General features: G+C 38.5%; 1 protein-coding gene across 1 annotated transcript in view; it reads left to right on the forward strand.

The window, feature by feature from the left end:
* The window catches only part of LOC130907826 (protein eva-1 homolog C), a 137,730-nt gene that overhangs the window by 65,975 nt on the left and 51,491 nt on the right, over positions 1 to 20,264 (forward strand). Inside the window, 1 exon segment of the mRNA XM_057823300.1 lies at positions 6,623 to 6,766. Within this exon segment, the coding sequence (XP_057679283.1) occupies positions 6,623 to 6,766 (144 nt within the window).

A 20,264-nucleotide genomic window follows, 5' to 3' on the forward strand; every position in this document is an offset into this window, starting at 1 on the left:
TTTCAGCACCATGAGCATTGTGTAATTATTGACATCAACAATGGCGAGCTAATAGTTTATTTTATGATTGAAAATTTTACAAATTTTATTAAAACGAAAACATTAAGAGGGGTTTTAAAATAAAATTTCTATAACTTGTACTAACATTTATCTTTTAAGAACTACATGTCTTTCTATCCATGGATCGCTTTAACAGAATGTTAATAATGTTAATGCCATCTTGTTGATTTATTGTTATAATCAGCAAATACAGTACTTATGTACAGTATGTTGAATGTATATATCCGTATTGTATCTTTCCATTCCAACAATAATTTACAGAAAAATATGGCATATTTTATAGATGGTTTGAATTGCGATTAATTACGATTAATTTTTAAGCTGTGATTATCTCGATTAAAATTTTTAATCGTTTGACAGCCCTAATTTTTAAACAAGAAAAACATACAAAAATGCTCGTCTTTATTAAATGCCTCATTGAAGGAGTCAACTCAAATTCACTTACACGTTGACGCTCATGCTGCCGAGAACAGCCTCTTGACAACGAAAATTGGCTAAACGATGATTAACACGTTTGTGCCTTCGATCGTAGAGTTACCGAGCCTTCTATCAAAGCAACAAACCTGTCAATCATCATTAACTTTAAGTACCAAACACCAGCTGCACTGGTGACATAAAAGCAGCAGGAGGGAGGGGTCTTTAAATTAAAAACCCGATCCCACCCAATTTCCGATCATGTGATCGGATCGGGAAATGCCTAGCTGTAATATAAAAATCAATTAATATACACCACTTATTTATAAACAGACTACGTTTTGCTGTGTATGTTGGATTGTTCCCACTGATTGGAAAGAATGCGTAGTGTTCCAATAAGAATGAAGTAATGTGTTACTCATATCTTGTGGCCTCAAAATATTCAGCTATCACCTTACATACCATTACATGTCAAACGTCTGCTGTACAAAGACTTGAGGTATCACAACCAACTTGTGCATCAAATGATACGCCTCACATGTGAGTCATATGAGCGGAGAAGGAGATAAAATAGGTCCTCCTATTGTAAATTCCCAGACAGGTTTTGAATGCATGTTTGTGTGGGATGAAACCTTGGAGCATTGTGTCCGGAGATGCTATTGCATCAATATTCGGGAAAAGTGTACTTTCCGAGACCATTAGTGTTTATGTTAAGGAAGAAAAAAAGGTTTAAGCTTCCCGTTTGCAGTCTTCAAGGTTTGAGTTGTAAAACTTACACTGCATCAGCTATGAATGATAAAAAGTCTCAGGAATGACTATATTACTGCTGTTTTCTCTTGACTGTGGAGTTTTTCTTGCAAACCACAGGCCTGACCTTGTTGGCAATGTGCGCTCCGTAAGGTGGTTGAGGGTAAAGGTCAAAGTTAACAGAGGTTATTCATGCCTGTGCACTCTGTGTGGGAGTCTGTGTTTGCATGTAAAATGAGGTTCTTCTATGCTCGTCTGTCCGTGGTAAAGCTGAAATGGGAGACAGAAAAGGTTGGACCCAAGGGAATAATCATTTAAACTCTGTACAAAATATTCAAGCACACGATGCGTAAAATAAGGCTAATTTTTCCACATTTTCTCTACACAACACAATGCTTTGTTTTGCATGTCTACCTTAATGGGATTCTGTTTTTTGAATCTCATACTCAAACTTTAAATGGTTCATAGAAATTGTTTTATTATTTTTTTTATATGGTCCCTGTGATTAAATGGCTTTTCCTTACATCCCTTCATGCAAGGGCATTGGTTTGATCTCAACATTTGTAGGGACGATATAACAGCATAACCTGCATGTAAACTTTTTGCTGGGGGCGGGACATTAATAAGACCAAACAGATTGGGTGAATGGGGGTCAGGGCTGCATTTCTCACAAATATGAACCTAATTAATTGAAAGGCTAAATGATCAATGCAAATTAAATCTAACTTTCGTGTATATTGGTTCAGGTGATACACCGTTAGTCAAACCTATGTTTTAAAAAACTACTATAAAAACAGTTTAAAAACTCCCAGAATAAATGTCTGGATTTGATTAGCAAAATTACATTTCAATTAGGGCTGTCAAAATTATCACGTTAACGGGCGGTAATTAATTTTTAAAAATTAATCACGTTAAAATATTTGACGCAATTAACGCACATGCCCCGCTCAAAGACTAAAATGACAGTACAGTGTAATGTCCGCTTCTTACTTGTTTTTTGTTGTTTGGCTCCCTCTGCTGGCGCTTGGGTCCAACTGATTTTATGAGTTAGTAATTAGTACAAGTAGTAGTTAGTAATGTAATTATTGACATCAACAATGTCGAGCTACTAGTTTATTTTTTGATTGAAAATTTTACAAATTTTAATAAAACGAAAACATTAAGAGGGGTTTTAATATAAAATTTCCATAACTTGTACTAACATTTATCTTTTAAGAACTACAAGTCTTTCTATCCATGGATCGCTTTAATGTTAATATTGTTAATGCCATCTTGTTGATTTATTGTTATAAAAAACGAATACAGTACTTATGTACCGTATGTTGAATGTATATATCCGTATTGTATCTTTCCATTCCAACAATAATTTACAGAAAAATATGGCATATTTTATAGATGGTTTGAATTGCGATTAATTACGATTAATTAATTTTTAAGCTGTAATTAACTCGATTAAAAAATGTAATCGTTTGACAGCCCTAATTTCAATATCTGAACATAACTCAAATTATTGCATTTATTGTGTATTTTAATATAACTAATAAGTACAATAAACATTTGTCTTAAGACAACTAAATATTGAGAAATTAGTATAGCATATATATAATATTTACATTAAATATAACTGGGAAAAAAAACCTTTAGTCAGGGAATAACAAAAAAAAATAATAAAAATTCAGCCTTCCTTCAGGTAAGACACTACTGTACTGCTTTTGTCCACAAGCAGAGCCAAACCGAAAAAAATCAAAGCTCCTTTGGGCTGCTTTAAAACCACATGAATAAAATAAAAATGAAAATTGGGGAGAAAGGGATAAAATTCGGTTCACTGCATTTCTCAAAGTTTAATTAACGTTAATAGTAGAAGGAAGACACTTCTCTCTAAGCAGCTTCCTAATCAAGTTTTGCAGGTTAGCAAACTCACACAGTTTAATGTTATGCTAAAGCTGATACAGATCGGACTTTCAGTAGCAAAATTAGTGGTGTGTTCCCCACCTCCACAACATTGACGTCCTTTTACATTACATACAGTGGCTGCAGCTGCTGCTGGCTGAAAAAACAGCTAATCAAACATGCATTTGAGGGTGAAAAATGGACTGGCGCACTGTAAAAAGGGGTAAATGTAAGTGTGAACATAATGAAAATTATTGACTTAATAATGGTAGGGTCAATTCTATCCTTAAAACATATGGGGGGTTGAGGGGCAATTTTAAATTACCGTCCCTATGCAAACCTACGCCCTTGCCTTCATGGTAACTTTTCAATGAAAGTCTGGCATATATTAATGATGATGCAATCTTTAATTGACGCCATTGTCAAAACACGCTTATCTAATTTTGGCTTGTCTGAAAACTGAAGTGACTCGGGTGGGGGAAGTCTCTGCCGAAGATGCTGCCCACTTTGACCTGAACTGATTTTAAGCAGAAGAAGGATGGGTAAAATTTAAGACTATAAAAAACTTTCTTGAATATCAAATGGAATTATTGTGTTTGAAATGTCTCTTATTAAGATTTTTTTTTAGCAGATCGGAGGGATCTGTGTACCTGTAAAACTATTGGAAAGGCATCACCATTGTATTCAATGTTCTTAATTAAGGTGATTGTCTTATTTCGTAAAATAATTTTAATATAGTTAAAGAGAAGGAAGTTGTCCTGATCCTTTCTGTTAATTATTGTTCACATGCTGTCCAGTCTCTGAAATGTCTCAAGTTTTCCAGTTTCATGCTGGTTTCCTGCAGGCTTTGACCCTACCATGTCCTGGTCAGGAATTCCAGATTGTTGGTTCCTGCTGGGGAATGTCCGTTTGCACCCGCCAAAGTTTATCCAAAGGGATAGGTTTTGATTAGGGTTTACATTCTAGGAAAAATTATTATGGTGTGATTCATTTGTATGGGCTATATAATTAGGAAATAAAACAAATTAAGATCCCATTTAGATAAATCTTTTTTCTAGATTAATTGTAGCCCAGGCCCTAACACTGACAGTGAGCATGGCCAATAGATTGCCCACTTTCACTTCCTGACTGGAACAGTTACCCTTTTGACCTGTACTACCATTCACTGTAGCCTGTCGACATGCAAAGCCAAGCTGCTCCCTCATCTTCTGTCCGATCTTTGTTTTTCTATTAGGCACACTAACTTAACCCAGGTGAGAACCAAGTGTCCATTTTCAAAGGCTCATCTCCTTGTGTTTTTGTTAGGGTTTAAATGGATCATTTTAGGGGTGACGTGCAGCGTGGAAACTCAAAGGAACAAGAGCCTATTACATTCCTATACTCTCCCAAAAAGCGTCTTTAACTCCTCGTCACACAAATGTTTGTCAGAATTTTGAATTTAGTACATGGTTTAAAAATCATAAATTCAGTGTACAAGGGAAACATAATGGATAAGGTTTAGCTTCAGTGACTGTAGCCCATCCAATAACAGAAATATTGGGTGGAGAGGTTTTCACCAAATTGTCATCTCAAACAGATGATTGTTTTCCTTTATTGGGCTGAACATATTCACTACAGTCATGTATTCCTATGAATAGCACTAGCAAAAATCTGCTTTTCTCTCTCTCCAGACTCATGGTTAATGTGTATGTACAAATGTTAATATTGTGTTTCACAGGGAAGACAATAAATATCAGTTCAGTCGAATAAGCCAATGCATGCGTATACGGTTTTATATTTGTAGATGTGGTTTTGTTTACAACTAGCCAATCACATTTATGAACGGAGGGAATACCAAAGAGGTCCAAGTAAGAGTCAGTTTCTGCAAAAAATCTTAAGTAAAAGTAAGTCAAAATTTTTTCTCACAGGACAACAATAGTGCAAAGTTTACATTCCATTAAACAAAATGCAGACTTGATTACAATTGAAAATTCAGAATTATAGACACACTCAAGTAGAATACTGGGTTCTAGACCACATGGCTGATTTATGTACACTCCACCCCTCCCAATCACTTCTCTCTTCGACCCCCTATCCCCCTTTTCTTGGTTATCAGGCAACCGGAAATACAACTAGCTACCGATAGCACCAACATATTCATAGTTATTTAGAGTAGGCGTTTAATGCATTTCTTGTTGTTTGTGCTTCTTTTGTCTCTCCCTCTTTTCTTCTGTTCCCCCATAATCCCTTCCTGTTCGCTGCTTTCTCGTAATAAACGAAGTACGTTGAATGATCACAATGGATGTATGTCATACTCCCATGTGATACATTAAACTGTTAAGATCAATCGGACACTCAGGGGCAGTTTACATGGCCACTCTGCAACACGAAGACGCAGTGACTGAGTAGCGAAATGGCCTCGCGTGCATAGGGTGTCGGCGAAGGCAAAAATTTCTGAATCCTGCCTCCAAAGTGGAAGAATTCCATTACGGGTGTCGCATTGCCTTCATATGAATGGAAACCGCCTTCGCTTCGATGACGTAGGCACTCGCACACGTCACATGGGCGTGCGCAGCGGTGCTATTAAACATTAAAAACAGCAAATGGCGGAACGCCGGCTTTAATTTACTGTTTTAATAGTATTTTTTAACTATGTTGAATATTTCCATTTTTTTTGTGCTTTTGGAGCAAAAGAAAAATGCCATTGCTTGGAGTGGGCGGGAATGTTTTTTTTCCGGGTTGAGGAGTTTGTTGGGGTCAAAGTGCATCATTCCCTGTCACCTTTTAAATCTGCACTCCCCCCTCGGGCCTGGCATGAATACTACATCGTTTTAATGCGGAATTGCGAGATTGTTCGACTGGAAACGGAACCATATAAATGCAAATTTGAAATTTTTCGTATTCTCGGAGAGTCACCATGTAAACGGCCCCCCAGATCTCCATTCTCCGTGTCAAGGAGCTGAACAGGAAAGGTTTAAAAAAAATAAATAAATAAAAAATTCTGAATTCTTTAGTAGATATTGAACATTATAAAAAATATCCTTAAAGGAAAGCAGACATATAAACTAAATGAAAACAAATGGAGTATGTACACAAACAATTGTCTTAGTGTAGATATTGTCTCAACTGTGCGCAAGATGTCTTGTACATGTGCTCCAAAATGATTTAATCCAAAAGTGCTCTGTAGCTCATTAAAAGGATGAAAGTGGAAGTCGACAGAGTAGAAAAAGCTAAGGAGAAGTTTTACAATAAAATGTGACAGCTATATTAATCAATCTCTGGTATCTGTACACAAACATGGATCGAGTGTCCTTTGGACAAAAAGAGGCCCCATTTTATTGTTGTCTTCAAAAAACCGTGAGACCGCAAATGAGAAGATGTCTGAACAGTTCTATAGAATTTGCGCCCGGTATGTGTGTGAGCTACAGCTGAGAGATATTTATATAGTATTTTGCAATCTTTTTGTCACTCTCCTTTTGGACCTAAAATAATTATTTGTCAATATTTTTATTTTGGTTTTGTCTCCTGTCAGATTGCCAGTCATCCATTGCCCTTCAGCTTGTGACCTCTCGCTGCCAGGCCAAGAAAAGCTGCGTAGTTCGAGCCTCCTCCAGGGAGTTCGGGGATCCCTGCTACTCTGGCACCAGAAAGTACCTCAGTGTCATCTACACTTGTGGTAAGACAGAAACTTCCTATTCATGCCACAAGAGGGTACCGTTTCATCACTAATAAGCTTTACAGTTTGTCATCGGGCTGCTATTGTATATTGTTTATACAAAAAGGAATACCATTTCATCACGGCATGATTTTTGGGCTTTTTAAAACAATTTATCATTGTTGGATAAAGTGTGTTCAAGATAAACCGGCATTTCTTTCTCTAAGTCATATGAACAGTTATGTTTTCAATAAGAAATATTATTAGTAATAATGATGACAGAAGTTGAGTGGAGTGGTGTTTTCAATTCCTGCCTTTGAGTTCTGAGGTTTGGGGTTAAATCTCAGCTGGAGCCTTCTTTCTAGCTTGTTTTCTCTCTGCTTTTGTACCACGTTCCCAAAACATGCACGTTAGCTCCAATGAAGAGTCAAATTGTCCACAGATTTAAAATGGAATCATTGTTTGTCAACAGTGGATATATAATGAGGTAAACAAAAATAAATTTCATTTTTGACTTTAGCATTGAAGAAAATGTTCTTTTCAGCTTTTTTTCAGCCGATCAACTGAAATGAGATTTTTCACGATCAAATTACGATCGCATATTTTTGCACCTGAGTCAGTCACCTTATTTTGATTTTGATTTTGATAACATTATTTTTTAAACAAAAGTTCCAAACATGTTACTGTCACACAGTGCCGCCTTTATAATGTGAATCATTTTTAAACAATAATGTAAAAGTAAAAGAAAAAAAATGCCTATTAAATGCTTCATTTGGTGAGACCACTCAGATCCACTCAAGCTTTGATGCTCACGCTGCTAAGAGCAGCTTGTCACTTACACAATGAGTTTCTTCAGCACACTTATGCAAGTTTAACAACGATTGACACATGTGTGCCTTTGAGCTACCAAGCTTCTCTGGCAAGATTACAGCTACAAGCCTGTTAACTTTAAGTAACAAACGCAAGATGGACAGTTTGACCGCACAGTTTAGCAGGAGAGAGTGTGAAAGGCTGTGGCGTTGGATACCAATTTTTACCATTTTTGGCCCTGATACCGATACCTGGCTGTGCAGTATCGTCCGATACCAATACCATTCCGATACCGGTCTGTTTGAAAAAAAAAATACATATATATACCGTTTACATGAAGAGCTACATACTTGGATGTGAAATCATTGCTTTGCATTGCATTACTTTTTTGCATACCACCTGGGATGGGTGACAAATGATAATTTACTAATAATTGACCACAGCATCCTGTCTCTCAGCCTCCATCTCTGTGCAACCAGCAGCAACATAACTCCATCTTTATAGCAAAACACAAATGCAAGCAGCGCACGAGTGAGTCTCTCTCTGACAGACGCAGGTTAGCCACTTAGCTTAGCTTACTTTGCTTACTTCTACAGCACTTTTGAATAGGCTTGCCATCCGTCCCTTGAAATAAGGAATCGTTCCGAATTGGGAATTAAAAGTTGTGCAGAATACGGAATATATATAAATTAGGGCTGTCAAAATTATCGCGTTAACGGGCGTTAATTCATTTTTTTATTAATCACGTTAAAATATTTGACGCAATCAACGCATGCACTGAATGACCCACTCACACATTACCTCAAACAGATTACAATGACGCCGTTTATGGACATCAAGAGTGAAGAGAATGCCACCGGCCGCTTGGGGGCAGCGCCGTTCCATACTAATGTTATTCCTTCTAAACGTGGGAGAATTAGTACTTGTGAGACGTTTATGCTGTTGTTTTGTGCTATTTGTGCTCCACACATATTTCCGTAAGTTATCTTTCTTTTAGTGGCAATTGTGTGTGTCTTGTTGTATTTTGGGTAACATATGTACAGAGATATATATGTTATAAAGGCGAGTGGACACAGTCGTTCTTTGGACCGCGCCGTTTATTGGCATAAGCTTCGGCAACTCCTTCACATCAAACATAAGTATCATTTAGTGAAAGCACAACAAAAATAATATTCCTATCCTATCCTATTGTTATAATAAACACAATATAAAATACAGTACTTATGTACAGAATGTTGTATGTATATATCCGTCTTGTGTCTTACCTTTCCTTACCAACAATAATTTACAGAAAAATATGGCATTATTAGAAATGGTTTGAATAGCGACTAATTACGATTAATTAGATTTTAATCTGTGATCAACTCGATTAAAATTTTAATCGTTTGACAGCCCTAATATAAATAGATACATTTCTATGCATTTTACGAGTTTTGGGCATGTCCCTTTTTTTCGTCACCTGTACGGCTTTGGGCGTGAGGGGGGCGTCCCTTATTTCTGTTTCTGAAAGGTGGCAACCCTACTTTTGAAACAGGTCTCAAATTACTTCGGCATTTCTTTCAGTAAAAGACAATAAAAGTAAAGTAGACGAAGTGAACTGACAGGGTTTGTTTCTCCGGTCCAACCCCCTTTCTCTTGGTAGCAGTTTCTGTTGTTGCAGCCTCAAACTCTTTGTGTCTGTTCACGTTTCGTCTTCAAATGTTACAACAGGTTTGAGGTATTCAAACTGGCCGATTTAACTCCCCCTCTCGAAACTTTCAGGCCGCAAATCTTGCATGCAGCCATTGTATTCGATGGAGTTTCTATGCTGAAATATTCACAGACCGCAGACATTTTTTCTCCTGGTTTGTTTTTCCTCCATATGAAAAAGCTGCCCCGGAATTGGTTAAGAGCGGCTATTGGCCCGCTCTCATTGGTCTGGAGCAGGCCAATAGGTATAGCTGCTTGGCATGCAAAGTGATCACCTGTAATCACACAACAGAGTATAGTGAGTGTCAGGACAAAGAAGGCTGCATTCAAGCGATACTAGCAAATGGTATCGGCGCCCTATTTGTTGGTTCTCACCGATACCACCATTTTAGTGCCGTATCGGCCCCCCCACCAACACTGGTATCGGTGCAACATTGGTATTTATGGAGTATTATGGTGTGTTTAAAGTAGGGGTGGGACAAAATATCGAAATGGTGATATATCGTACTTTGTATCCCAAAAAGTTATCGATATGCTCCTGCCAAGAATCGAGATATAGTTTTTAAAAAGGTGTCAATGTCTTAAACAAAAATAAAAATGAACGAACAAGTTGCTACCAAAATCTTCCATCATAATAGTGTCTCAGTTAACTCTAAGGCTCATTGACGGTGCTCGACGTCCAATACATTTAGACTGGGAACGTTCGTTCATTTGAAACCAGAGCATTCACAGTCATTCTGTCTGATTTTCAGGGCATTTACAGGTCACTTGCTGTTCATTTTAGAGCATATACAGGTCATTTTCTGCCTATTCTATCCATTTTCTGCCTAGGCAGGTTCATCACTGCATATTCATTTGGGTGATTCCCAGGTCACTACCTGTTCTGTAACTCAAAATAAACAGGAAGAGCCCCATAAAATACCCCCAAATCAAGAGGAAGTAACTGAAAATCAACAGGAAAATGACCTTAAATGACCCAAAATTATTTCATTGCCTGGCATTGGCTGTCACTGACGGCCATAGACATTCAATCCGTTTGAAGTGGGAGGGATGGCAGCGAGTGAATGAATGTTCATTCGGTGCCACCCTCCCAGTTCAAATGGATTGGATGTCTACAAGTGATAAACTCATTCTAATTCACAGCAGAAACTTGTTTTTCCTGTGTATTAGTTGTTTGTAGAATATCCTTGAATGATTTCCTGACCAATGTATCGATAATCATTGTATCGCCATATCGTCAGACCATCGTTATCGTAAGCTTTGAATCGCAAATCATATCGTATCGTGAGATACCAAGAGGTTCCCACTCCTAGTTTAAAGTGTTGTTTCAAGATACACAATGTATTTTTTATGTGCCAGAAAAATTCCACTAACAGAACTCTTAAGTGCTTAACTCATGCCAAGATTACTTAAAACCGTTGTTTATTTTTTGTGCAGACAAGTGTGAATGATGGACTTATTCTTTTGTTTTTATCAGTAACACACCCTCTGGCTAAACCCGACAGGTCAAGGTTGTAATTCTTTAACCCCTCTTCTCTGTCAGACACAACACACACACACACATTACCCAGATGCCTCAACATCCGGGAATGATCAATCTGGAGCTTCTCAGATGTATGCAGCATAGACAAATCAGAATGCCTGGTGTGAAGCAGGTCTACACTGAGTGTGAATCTGACATTTCTAGCATATCTGCTTTTGAAGGTCCATTGTCAAATAGTTTGTCGGGTGTCCATCCATTTTTATCTCAGTAACAACTAGTGGATGCAGACAGGAACAGCCAGATTGTTCAGCTGTGTTTATGGAGTCGTGTTGTCTTCAATCTGTGTCTGACCTTTCTTATCTGGCTCTGATAACCCATCAGAAACTCGCCAAACAGCTCGATAAATGAGCGAGTGTTTGCGAGCAAGAAGGGAAGGAAATGGGACGGTAAATGTTCAACAGAAAGAGGGGGTGTTACTGCAAGGTTGAGCGATTAAGAAGTTTTGAACTTGAATACATCACTGTAGACACGAAGTCACTGGTTGCCCTAAGGCTCAGGCAAAATTGGTAGTTTGTGTGTGCGTTTGGTGGGATGGCGGGGGTCCACTTTCATTGGCGATTGAACCCTATTTATGTATCCAGACTCTGGGTGGAAGAATGTGTGTGGTGGTGAGCGTTGCAATGTTTTACTCCAGTTTGAAAAGGTCTATTCCAGCTAGCCTCTTGAATACTGGAATCTCGACAATCAAACACCCCTTAGGTCATATGATTCAGTCTGACTAAAATTTTCAGCCTTCAAAGTGAAATTACTCTTTCGGTGGTCAGCAGCAAATGAACCAGAACATGCCATTAGCCTCCAAGCAGAAGAAAAAAAAATATACATGCGCACACACTTCTTCGACAGCACCGTTGAGCCTCATTGCTGTTTTCCCCACTGTTTGTTTCAAAACAAAAACCAAACAAAACTGGGCTAAATTATATGAGTTACTATCACAGACCAGATTACAGGCAACTCACATCTTTATGAGCACTCAGCGCAATGATTGCAGGTCTTGACTTTTCATCACTGGAAGCTGAAATATTCACAATTAACGTTGCTTTTGAGATTGATTGATGAGAATGCTTGGGGCACTTTCTTAAAAGAAACAGATTCGAATGGGGAACCTTTCAAGTTAATTTTTAAAGGATTTGCCCAGGAGAATGAACAATTCTATCTCTTTGCAGTGTCCAGACATGCTTACAATTTTATTTGGGCTCCATTTTTACTATCCCCCCCAAAAGTACAATGTGTCACTGTTTTTTTTCGCTACTGGAGGAAGCCATAACCAGTTTTCACTAATCTTCGCAGGTGAAAAGTGCATGAGTCGAGAGAAAACATTGAATGTTGGTGCAAATGATACTTTTCCAGTAGCACAGTGTTTATAACGTCGTTTATTGAGTGGTCAGTAAGCTTGAAGAAATTCCGGGTTTGGATCCCAGCTCTGAGAATGGACTTCATCTGCTTTCCACATTGGAAAAACATGAGTGTCAGCAAAACTGCACTGATTACCGTAATTTTCAGGTGATAAGGAGCACCTAACTACAAGACGCACCCACCAAATTTTTCGAGGTTAAAGTATTTGTTCATGTATAGGATGCACTGGACTATAAATGGCAGGTGTCTTATGAGATATTTACACCACAAGACATGCTAATATGATATTAATAATATATGCACAAGATTACATGAGCCTATTAAAATCCATAAATTAGCTCAAAGCGGGGTAGAAAAAAAAGTAATGTCTTATAGTCATATATAGTCAAATATGGTAAATAAAAAGGTCCAATCAAGACTTGATGATAAATCATGAGACTCGCGTCTATGTAGTAGCAAATTACCGTATTTTCCGCACTGTAAGGCGCATTGGAGTGTAAGGCGCACCTTCAATCAATCGCCTATTTTGAAACTGTTTTCATATGTAGGACACGCCACATTATAAGGTGCCGTAGTAGTGGTTGGGGTTGCGTTATGCATCCACAAGATCAGGGGTCGGGAACCTTTTTGGTTGAGAGAGCCATGAACACCACATATTTTTACATGTAATTCCTTGAGAGCCATACAAATATGTTAAAACTAAAAATGCAAGTCATGTGTGCATTTTATGTAATTTTAACACTTTTAAAATACAATAAATCTCTGAATTCTTTTTAATAACATTGTTATGGTGTTGCTAATCAATGATGAGTATTTCTTACCATTAATGCGATTTCTGGTGCTGCATGGTTTTGCTGATGAAGAGGCGCCACAAATCCTCTGTTTTTCCCCACCATGCACTGAGCACCATCAGTGCACACCGAAACAAGTTTATCCATCGATCTATTTTTTTTCTTTAGTGAACTCCGTGAAGGACTTGAATAAATCCTCCCCTCTTGTAGTCAAAACCTTGCAATCACGCTGAACTGGGATAAATTGAGAAAAGAAAAAAAACAGTGCCGCATTTATGTCCTTCACTTGTGTTGCCTCAATTTGATTTAACATCATGATGGTACGATCGTGAACAGTTTTTACCGATGGAGGCATGTCTTTTATCCGTTTAATTATCTTGTCTTTATCCTGTCCATTCCTGCTGAAAAGTTCGATACTCATCTTTTTTTCTTTTTGCCATCTTCTCAAAAGGGTTTCAAAAATCAGCTGACAAGGCGGAAATTAAAATGAAAATAAGGAAAGTTTCTGATCTCACACACATGCGCGCATCGGCCGCTATTTTTGACAGCAAAATACAACAACCCCACTTGAACAGTGTTTCTGCCTCATCTGCGTTGCCTATTCGATTGATTGATAGATAAATAGATAGACACAATGACATGTATGTTTGGCACTTTGCCACTAAAAATATTGTGAACCGGCTTTCTAGTCGTTGGTGACCGTCGCCGTTTCGCGCAATGCGCAAAGGAGTATAATTTAGCTCCCCCCCCCATTATAATTAACTCATTTGCTCCCAAAAACATATAAATGTTTTATTTTTAATTGTTTCAGTGTCCCAAAGACGTATTTATACGTCTTTTACGTTTTTTTGTTTTTTTTTGTTTTTGTTTTTTTCCAAAAAAGACATCTCTGGCTTCTGATTCAATTGAGGTCCAAAGCACAAAGCTGAAAATCTATTTTAAAGCAATAAAACTGGCCACTGGAGGGCAGTAGCGCATTTGGTAAGACCCGCAACCCTATTCAACGGAAATGAGAGGCCAAGCTGCAAAGTCGGGGCGCTGGCGGAAGACAACTGAATTGATGCCAGGCAGCAGACGACCAAGAAGAACAACCGGTAGGACGCCCGGGATGCCAGCTACTGGACGACCGAGCAGAACGACCAGGACCACTAAATGCTGTTGAGCCCGGTCTGTTCGCGAGCAGAGCCCGCAGAGACTCAAAAAAATTCATCTTCTTGAGACAGGCAACGATGAGGGGAAAGTTTAACCAGCTGTCGCGGCCACAATAGCGTCATCTTTTATTTTTGCGTAAGTAAATTGTTCTTTGCTATCAAAAGCTCTATTTGTCTTGTTTGTATTAATTTGTAAAAGGAAAACATTATTCAGATGTTTGGGGTGTAACTAAAGCAAAAAATAGCTGTGTTAAAGTCAAAGTTTGAAATGTATGCTTTCACAAAAGCTCAATTTCTCCGTTTTTTTCATCAGAAATTAGAAAATTGCTCTTTTTATAATACTAATTTTTAAAGAATGGAAAAAGATATGAACTTTTTTTCTGCTGAAAGAAGAGGAGAGTCTAATCTTTCCTTTGGTGGGTTCCATGTTAATATAGCAATAGAACGGAATTTTCTGTGGGCCTTGCAAAATCAGTCAAAATCCAGTAAAATGGACTGGAGCGAAGGGCCTTGCTCCGGTGAAAATGGCTGGGAGTGAATGAGTTAAAGATTTGTCTGCAAGCCAGATGCAGCCGTCAAAAGAGCCAGATCTGGCTCGTGGGCCATAGGTTCCCGACCCCTGCAGGTTTTGCCGCTTTTGACAAAATTGAAGGCTTTTAGGTGCACCTTATCGTGCCGAAAAAACGGTAAATGATTATTCATACCATTCTGGGATAACAAGTTCTAAAATTTTGAACTACTTCTGACATAAGATAAATGAGGGACATCAAATAAAATACTAATTGCGCTGATCTATGTCACGATAACTCATTCATATTTGCTGGGGCAGTTAGGGTCACAATCTAGAGTAATATTTCCTATTCATATTTCGCTACAAGCCTCATTTGCCAGTGATCTGTTTCAAACTGTTTTTATGTTAGAGTAGAGGTGGCTTACAGCAATAATCTATATATTTTAGTTTCTACGTTAGTCCCAGAGATGAACCTCTCTACTCTATATTCAGGCTTACTTCCCTTCCTCCCCTGAGCCTTCTTAAACCTAAATCAAGATAAGGAGGCACTCTTTTCCGAACTCCCCCCTCAATGACTTCCCATTTGGAGTGCTGCAGTGTAATGGATAACCCTCAGCAAGACACACACGCTGCCTCCTTTGAACCATAGACTGCTGACTGTTTGGTGGGAGGTTACGTTTGGAAGATTTTAATGAGCAACGCTAATTGCTAAGGAGGAAATTGATTAATTGCAGCACTTAGCTGCTGGTAAAACACACAGCTCAGGTATTTGTACTTGTGGGGGTGAAACCGCAAGAGGTCAGGAGAATTTGGACTGGAACCCAAGTGAAATGATTGGTATGGAATGATTAGTTCATAAAAGGATAGTACCGGTATGTATTTGGTTGTGTTGATTTGTCAGTAAAAAGTGCTACACTAAATATTTTTTGCATTCTTACTGTCTGATATAATATGCCATTCTTTGGTGTTGATGAAGGTTGGTGAAAGTTGCAAACACTTTGAATTCTTCACTCTATCACTATAATAAGTCAAAGACATTGCACAAAAGTTAAACCCCTGATCTTGTACACTGATTTAGATTCTGGTTGGTCCTGTTGTAGTTTAGTATTTGGATGAATGATTTAGTTGTACACGTTAAGAACTATTATTGACCAGTGATCTGTTCTCTGGTAGTAGGTTCAAGTAAGTCCCTCATGACTCAAACAGGATAGAGATGATGGATGATCTGCCTTGGTTTAACAGATGTCCAGTAACTAACAACACATTTATGGCAGCTTTCAAGCATAAAGTGAGGAAGCTTTTTGAAGACAATGACTGACTTAATCCTTTTTTGACACATATGAGTTAGCATACTGTACGTTACCGCTGGGCTTTTAATGAGAGGGGGAAAAATCCGATACACAAGGTACTCATTGACTCCTGCAATTTGCACACCCCTCCTCCAAGCCACACAATTTGGGGAGAAGAACCCAAGGGTGTTTATACTGGCGTGCTTGTATGGATGTGCGGTCACTACACGCTGCTGTGTAGCCCCCAACATCAGTCTCCCGTCAAGGTGGTGGAGAAACCCCAGAAACATATGTACATTAAGTGCACACTAATGTGAATAAACATGGTTTTCAGTATCTGACATCATGCCACACATGCAGACTTGTGCATACAGCTGAGGAGTCAGGTATAGGTCCCAAGACTAAATCCCTGTCAGGTCATACAGTTTTATACTCAGCACCCATTTTTGGCCAATGGCATGTTTCACACATCAAAATGTTGGTTTCTGAAAAATTCCCAATTGCCTTTTATGACCACCCAGATTGTCCACAATCTTAGAGAGTCTGGCTGCACTCTGGCATGTTTTTTACGCATTGATTTTTATACTCATTCCGGCGAAACAAACAAAATGTTTTCTCTACAATAGAAACCATGATAGTGGGGTTGGAAGGAAAAAGTAAAGTTAAAAGGTAAAAAAGTATTTCTTTCTCATGGCGTGTTTGATTTTTAGTGTGTAAAAAGGCTACCCAGCCTCATATAACACAAACCTGACTCTGCACAAAACAACCGCAGCTGGCACTCTCAGGAACACCGTTGCGAAAAAACACACAACGTTTGACCTTGTCTGACCTGTGTGTGTATGTTGCATTAATAGCAACTGTTGTGTTGCCTGCCAATACCCATACAAGGCATTCTGTGTGCGACTTGCTCATGTGCCAATAAAGCTTGGGCCATCTTGGCAAAAGTTAAAAATTAAGCATCTGAAAAGTTTCTGCGGGTGTGGTCTCCCAAGAGAGGTGCCAAAGGGGTTGCTGTGGTGATCTGCTGATGCCTGGGGCTTGCCCGGATTGTGCATTGCCAGCAGGTTAGGTCAACCGTCCTGAAAAGCGTCTCATGTACTCGTGTCATCTGGTCGCCAGCTAACCGACTGATGCACACAGACACAAAAGCAGGCAAATACAAAGTGTGGAAGTAAGCTTTAATCACACTCAAGATTACAGGTTATATGTCTTGATAGAGATCAGGAGCCTCTGGGGAACGTTTTTCACTTTAATTAGATTAAAATGAATTCAGAGAAAAGTGGATTTGGCAGAAGCGCTAGGTGTTAAATTCCCTCCTCTGTTTTTGCAACCCCTCTGACTCTCGTCCTCCTTTTCTTCCTTTAAGCCTTCATCTAACACTTTCTCTGTTTATGTAATCACCACAGCATTTTTTGCTCACCGCATGTTTTCCTCTCATAGCTTGCAAGCTGGTATCCATCTCGTTATGTTTGTCTCCCAAAACATGTTTTTAGCACGTCACGTCATTGTCATGAAAAAATTGCTCATTGACAAAATTTTGTCGTTATCATCATCAGTGTTGGGAATAACGCCGTTAAAAATAACGCTATTATTTTTTTCAGCAACGGGGTAATCTATTTTTTTCCCGCCGTTACTGTTACTGACGGTCAAAAGCGATGCGTTACTTAATTTGAATGAATTGAAGAAACTACCAGCCGTAGCGAGTCTGCTCTGTTTATTTGTCATCCAAGACTTTGGGTGCGTTCAGGTTCATGGCAATGAAAATAGTAAACACGCATAGCCTACCTTTGCAAGAACGATGGCATTGCCGTTTGATGCGGTCATAATGTGCAGGTCCTGCACCCATCCGCAGCAAAACTGTTCGTAGCTTTGTAGCAATTTGTAATTTCGGAATCGCTGATGAGTTTAGTAACATACACCAAACAATAAATACTGCAGAATGTCCATTTCGCGTAATTGTCGAAGCCCGTCGACATCTTTACTGTATTTGTCTTCGGCTTGCTCGTAAGGGTCAACATTAGAGATGTCCCGATCGATCGGCATCCTGATCACGTCATTTTCAAAGTATCGGAATAGGCAAAAAAATATCTGACATGCCTTTTTTTTAATATATATATATTTTTTAATTAAATCGTTTTCTAATTGTATTTAACGTTAGAGATAATATGTTACTCATCCAGAGTCTTTAGTTTAGGCTTAAGGTAGGGTTATCAAATTTATCCCGTTAACGGCGGTAATTAATTTTTTTTAAAAAATTATCACGTTAAAATATTTAACGCAATTAACGCATGCGCTGCACGACCCACTTGTCACGTTCAATCTGTAATGGCGCCGTTTTACCTATATATAGAGCTGAAAGGCAGCGTAAAATGAGTAGAGTGAATTTTGGCAGCCTTTGGAGCCTTTTTTTTATTGGCTAAAGCCTTAAAATCCCTCTCCCTACGTTTAGAAATATCGTGGGAAGCAATGTAGGGTAGAAAGGTAGTAATTGATCTTTTTCTTAACACCCTATGGTATTTCCCAACGCAGAGAAGATATATCAATTGGTACCACTACGCACAGTCATGGTTGCACTTCCCATCATGCATTTGGGCAGAACAGTTAAATGGCTACAGTATCATTTACTGAAAGCTCAACAAATACACTAGGTGGCAATATTTAGTCACAATATACAAAGTCACATTTATCCTTTAAGAATTACAAGCCTTCTATCCGTGGATCCCTCTCACAGAAAGAATGTTAATAATGTAAATGCCATCTTGAGGATTTATTGTCATAATAAACAACTGTATGTTGAATGTATATATTCGTCCAAGTTTTATTCATTTTTTTTCTTAATGCATTGCCAAAATGTATATGATCTGGAAAAATTATCGGGAATGATTGGAATTGAATCGGGAGCAAAAAAAAAAAAAAAAGCAATCGGATCGGGAAATATCGGGATCGGCAGATACTCAAACTAAAACGATCGGGATCGGCTCGGGAGCAAAAAAAACATGATCGGAACAACCCTAGTCAACATTGTTCACATCCTTAAGTTTGATCACATATCTGTGATCACATATCTGTTCTTCGCCTTAGTAACGAGTTTCTCTTTATCGAACTGGCAAGTTTAATGTCCTGTGAGCCAGACCTGCTTCCAATATGGCTGCGTTGTTGTCAAATCTCACGTGATCCCCCATTCTGTGACGTAAACGCTCCAGCCTAACTGCGCACGTGCTTCAGAGCCGGTGTTTTCACACACAAACCGGAACAGCGCGTGCGGCAAACACACACACGCAAAACATGCAGAGGAATATGATGGCAGAGCATTCAGAGGAAAATTTGTCCTTTACGAGGTGGAGATATACAGTAAATACTATTTCAAGTTGGTCGAAATTAAAGGAAAGAACGTGCATGTAAAGTGTAATTTATGTCCCGGGGCAAAGCTTTTGTCGACATCTGTGGTAAGCAATTCAAATCTGTTTATTTTTGTTACACTTTAAGTGTTGGATAAATCTGTTGCTGGTGAGGTGCGATAAATATTACAAGGTTCTATAACACAACTACCTGTCTGTTCTTCTATATTCAACTGACTCGAATACTAAACAGAAAATTCCACTTCTTTGACATACAACAACTTCTTTTTAAAGTAAAGGAAATAGTTACTTTCCCTGGTAACTAGTTACTTTTACTATAGAGGAACTCAGTTACTTTTTGGAAGAAGTAGTGAGTAACTATAACTTATTACTTTTTTTTAAAGTAATGTGCCCAACACTGATCGTCATTGTTGAAAGTATGCATATACTTTTCACACTCCAGTCAGTTGACTATTCGGGCAGGGAAGTGTAACATAAGCATAAGCAAACCTGTTGGAGTGCTTGCTGCCAGCTTTATCTTAGTCATAATGCACTTTGGGCACAGTGGTCTTAGTGTCACTCAAAGCGTGATTGCTCTTACATTTTCCTTGTTTTACATCAAGCTAGGTGGCGGTAGTATGGGTTAAATTTGGAGCGAGCAGTCTGGTAATTCTTTTCATCTTGTGGCTGGTTTCAGTTTTTTTCATGCAGTGGATGAAGACAGGGTGAGAGAATGAGGGAAAAAATAAGTGGGAAGGATTGCTATGGGAAGAAGTACTGGGGAATACTTTGTCTTTGCAGAACTATTCATCAAATTAATGTTGTATGTTACTAAAGAGTTACACTCCACCGCAAATGTATTTAACATGTTTTCATTTTACAACACATAGCTTCACATTGGAATTAAATGTTAAGTCTAACCTCATTCTACATCGTAAAGTACATAGCGTGGTTTTTGCGACAATGAGTTTGCATTCTTTGAAAGGGAGAATGGGGAGTAAAATGGAGAATTTTGTCCCACAGTGGACTCACCATAGATTACAT

This window comes from Corythoichthys intestinalis, chromosome 19 (assembly GCF_030265065.1).
Source record: "Corythoichthys intestinalis isolate RoL2023-P3 chromosome 19, ASM3026506v1, whole genome shotgun sequence".
Classification (NCBI taxonomy): Eukaryota; Metazoa; Chordata; class Actinopteri; order Syngnathiformes; family Syngnathidae; genus Corythoichthys; species Corythoichthys intestinalis.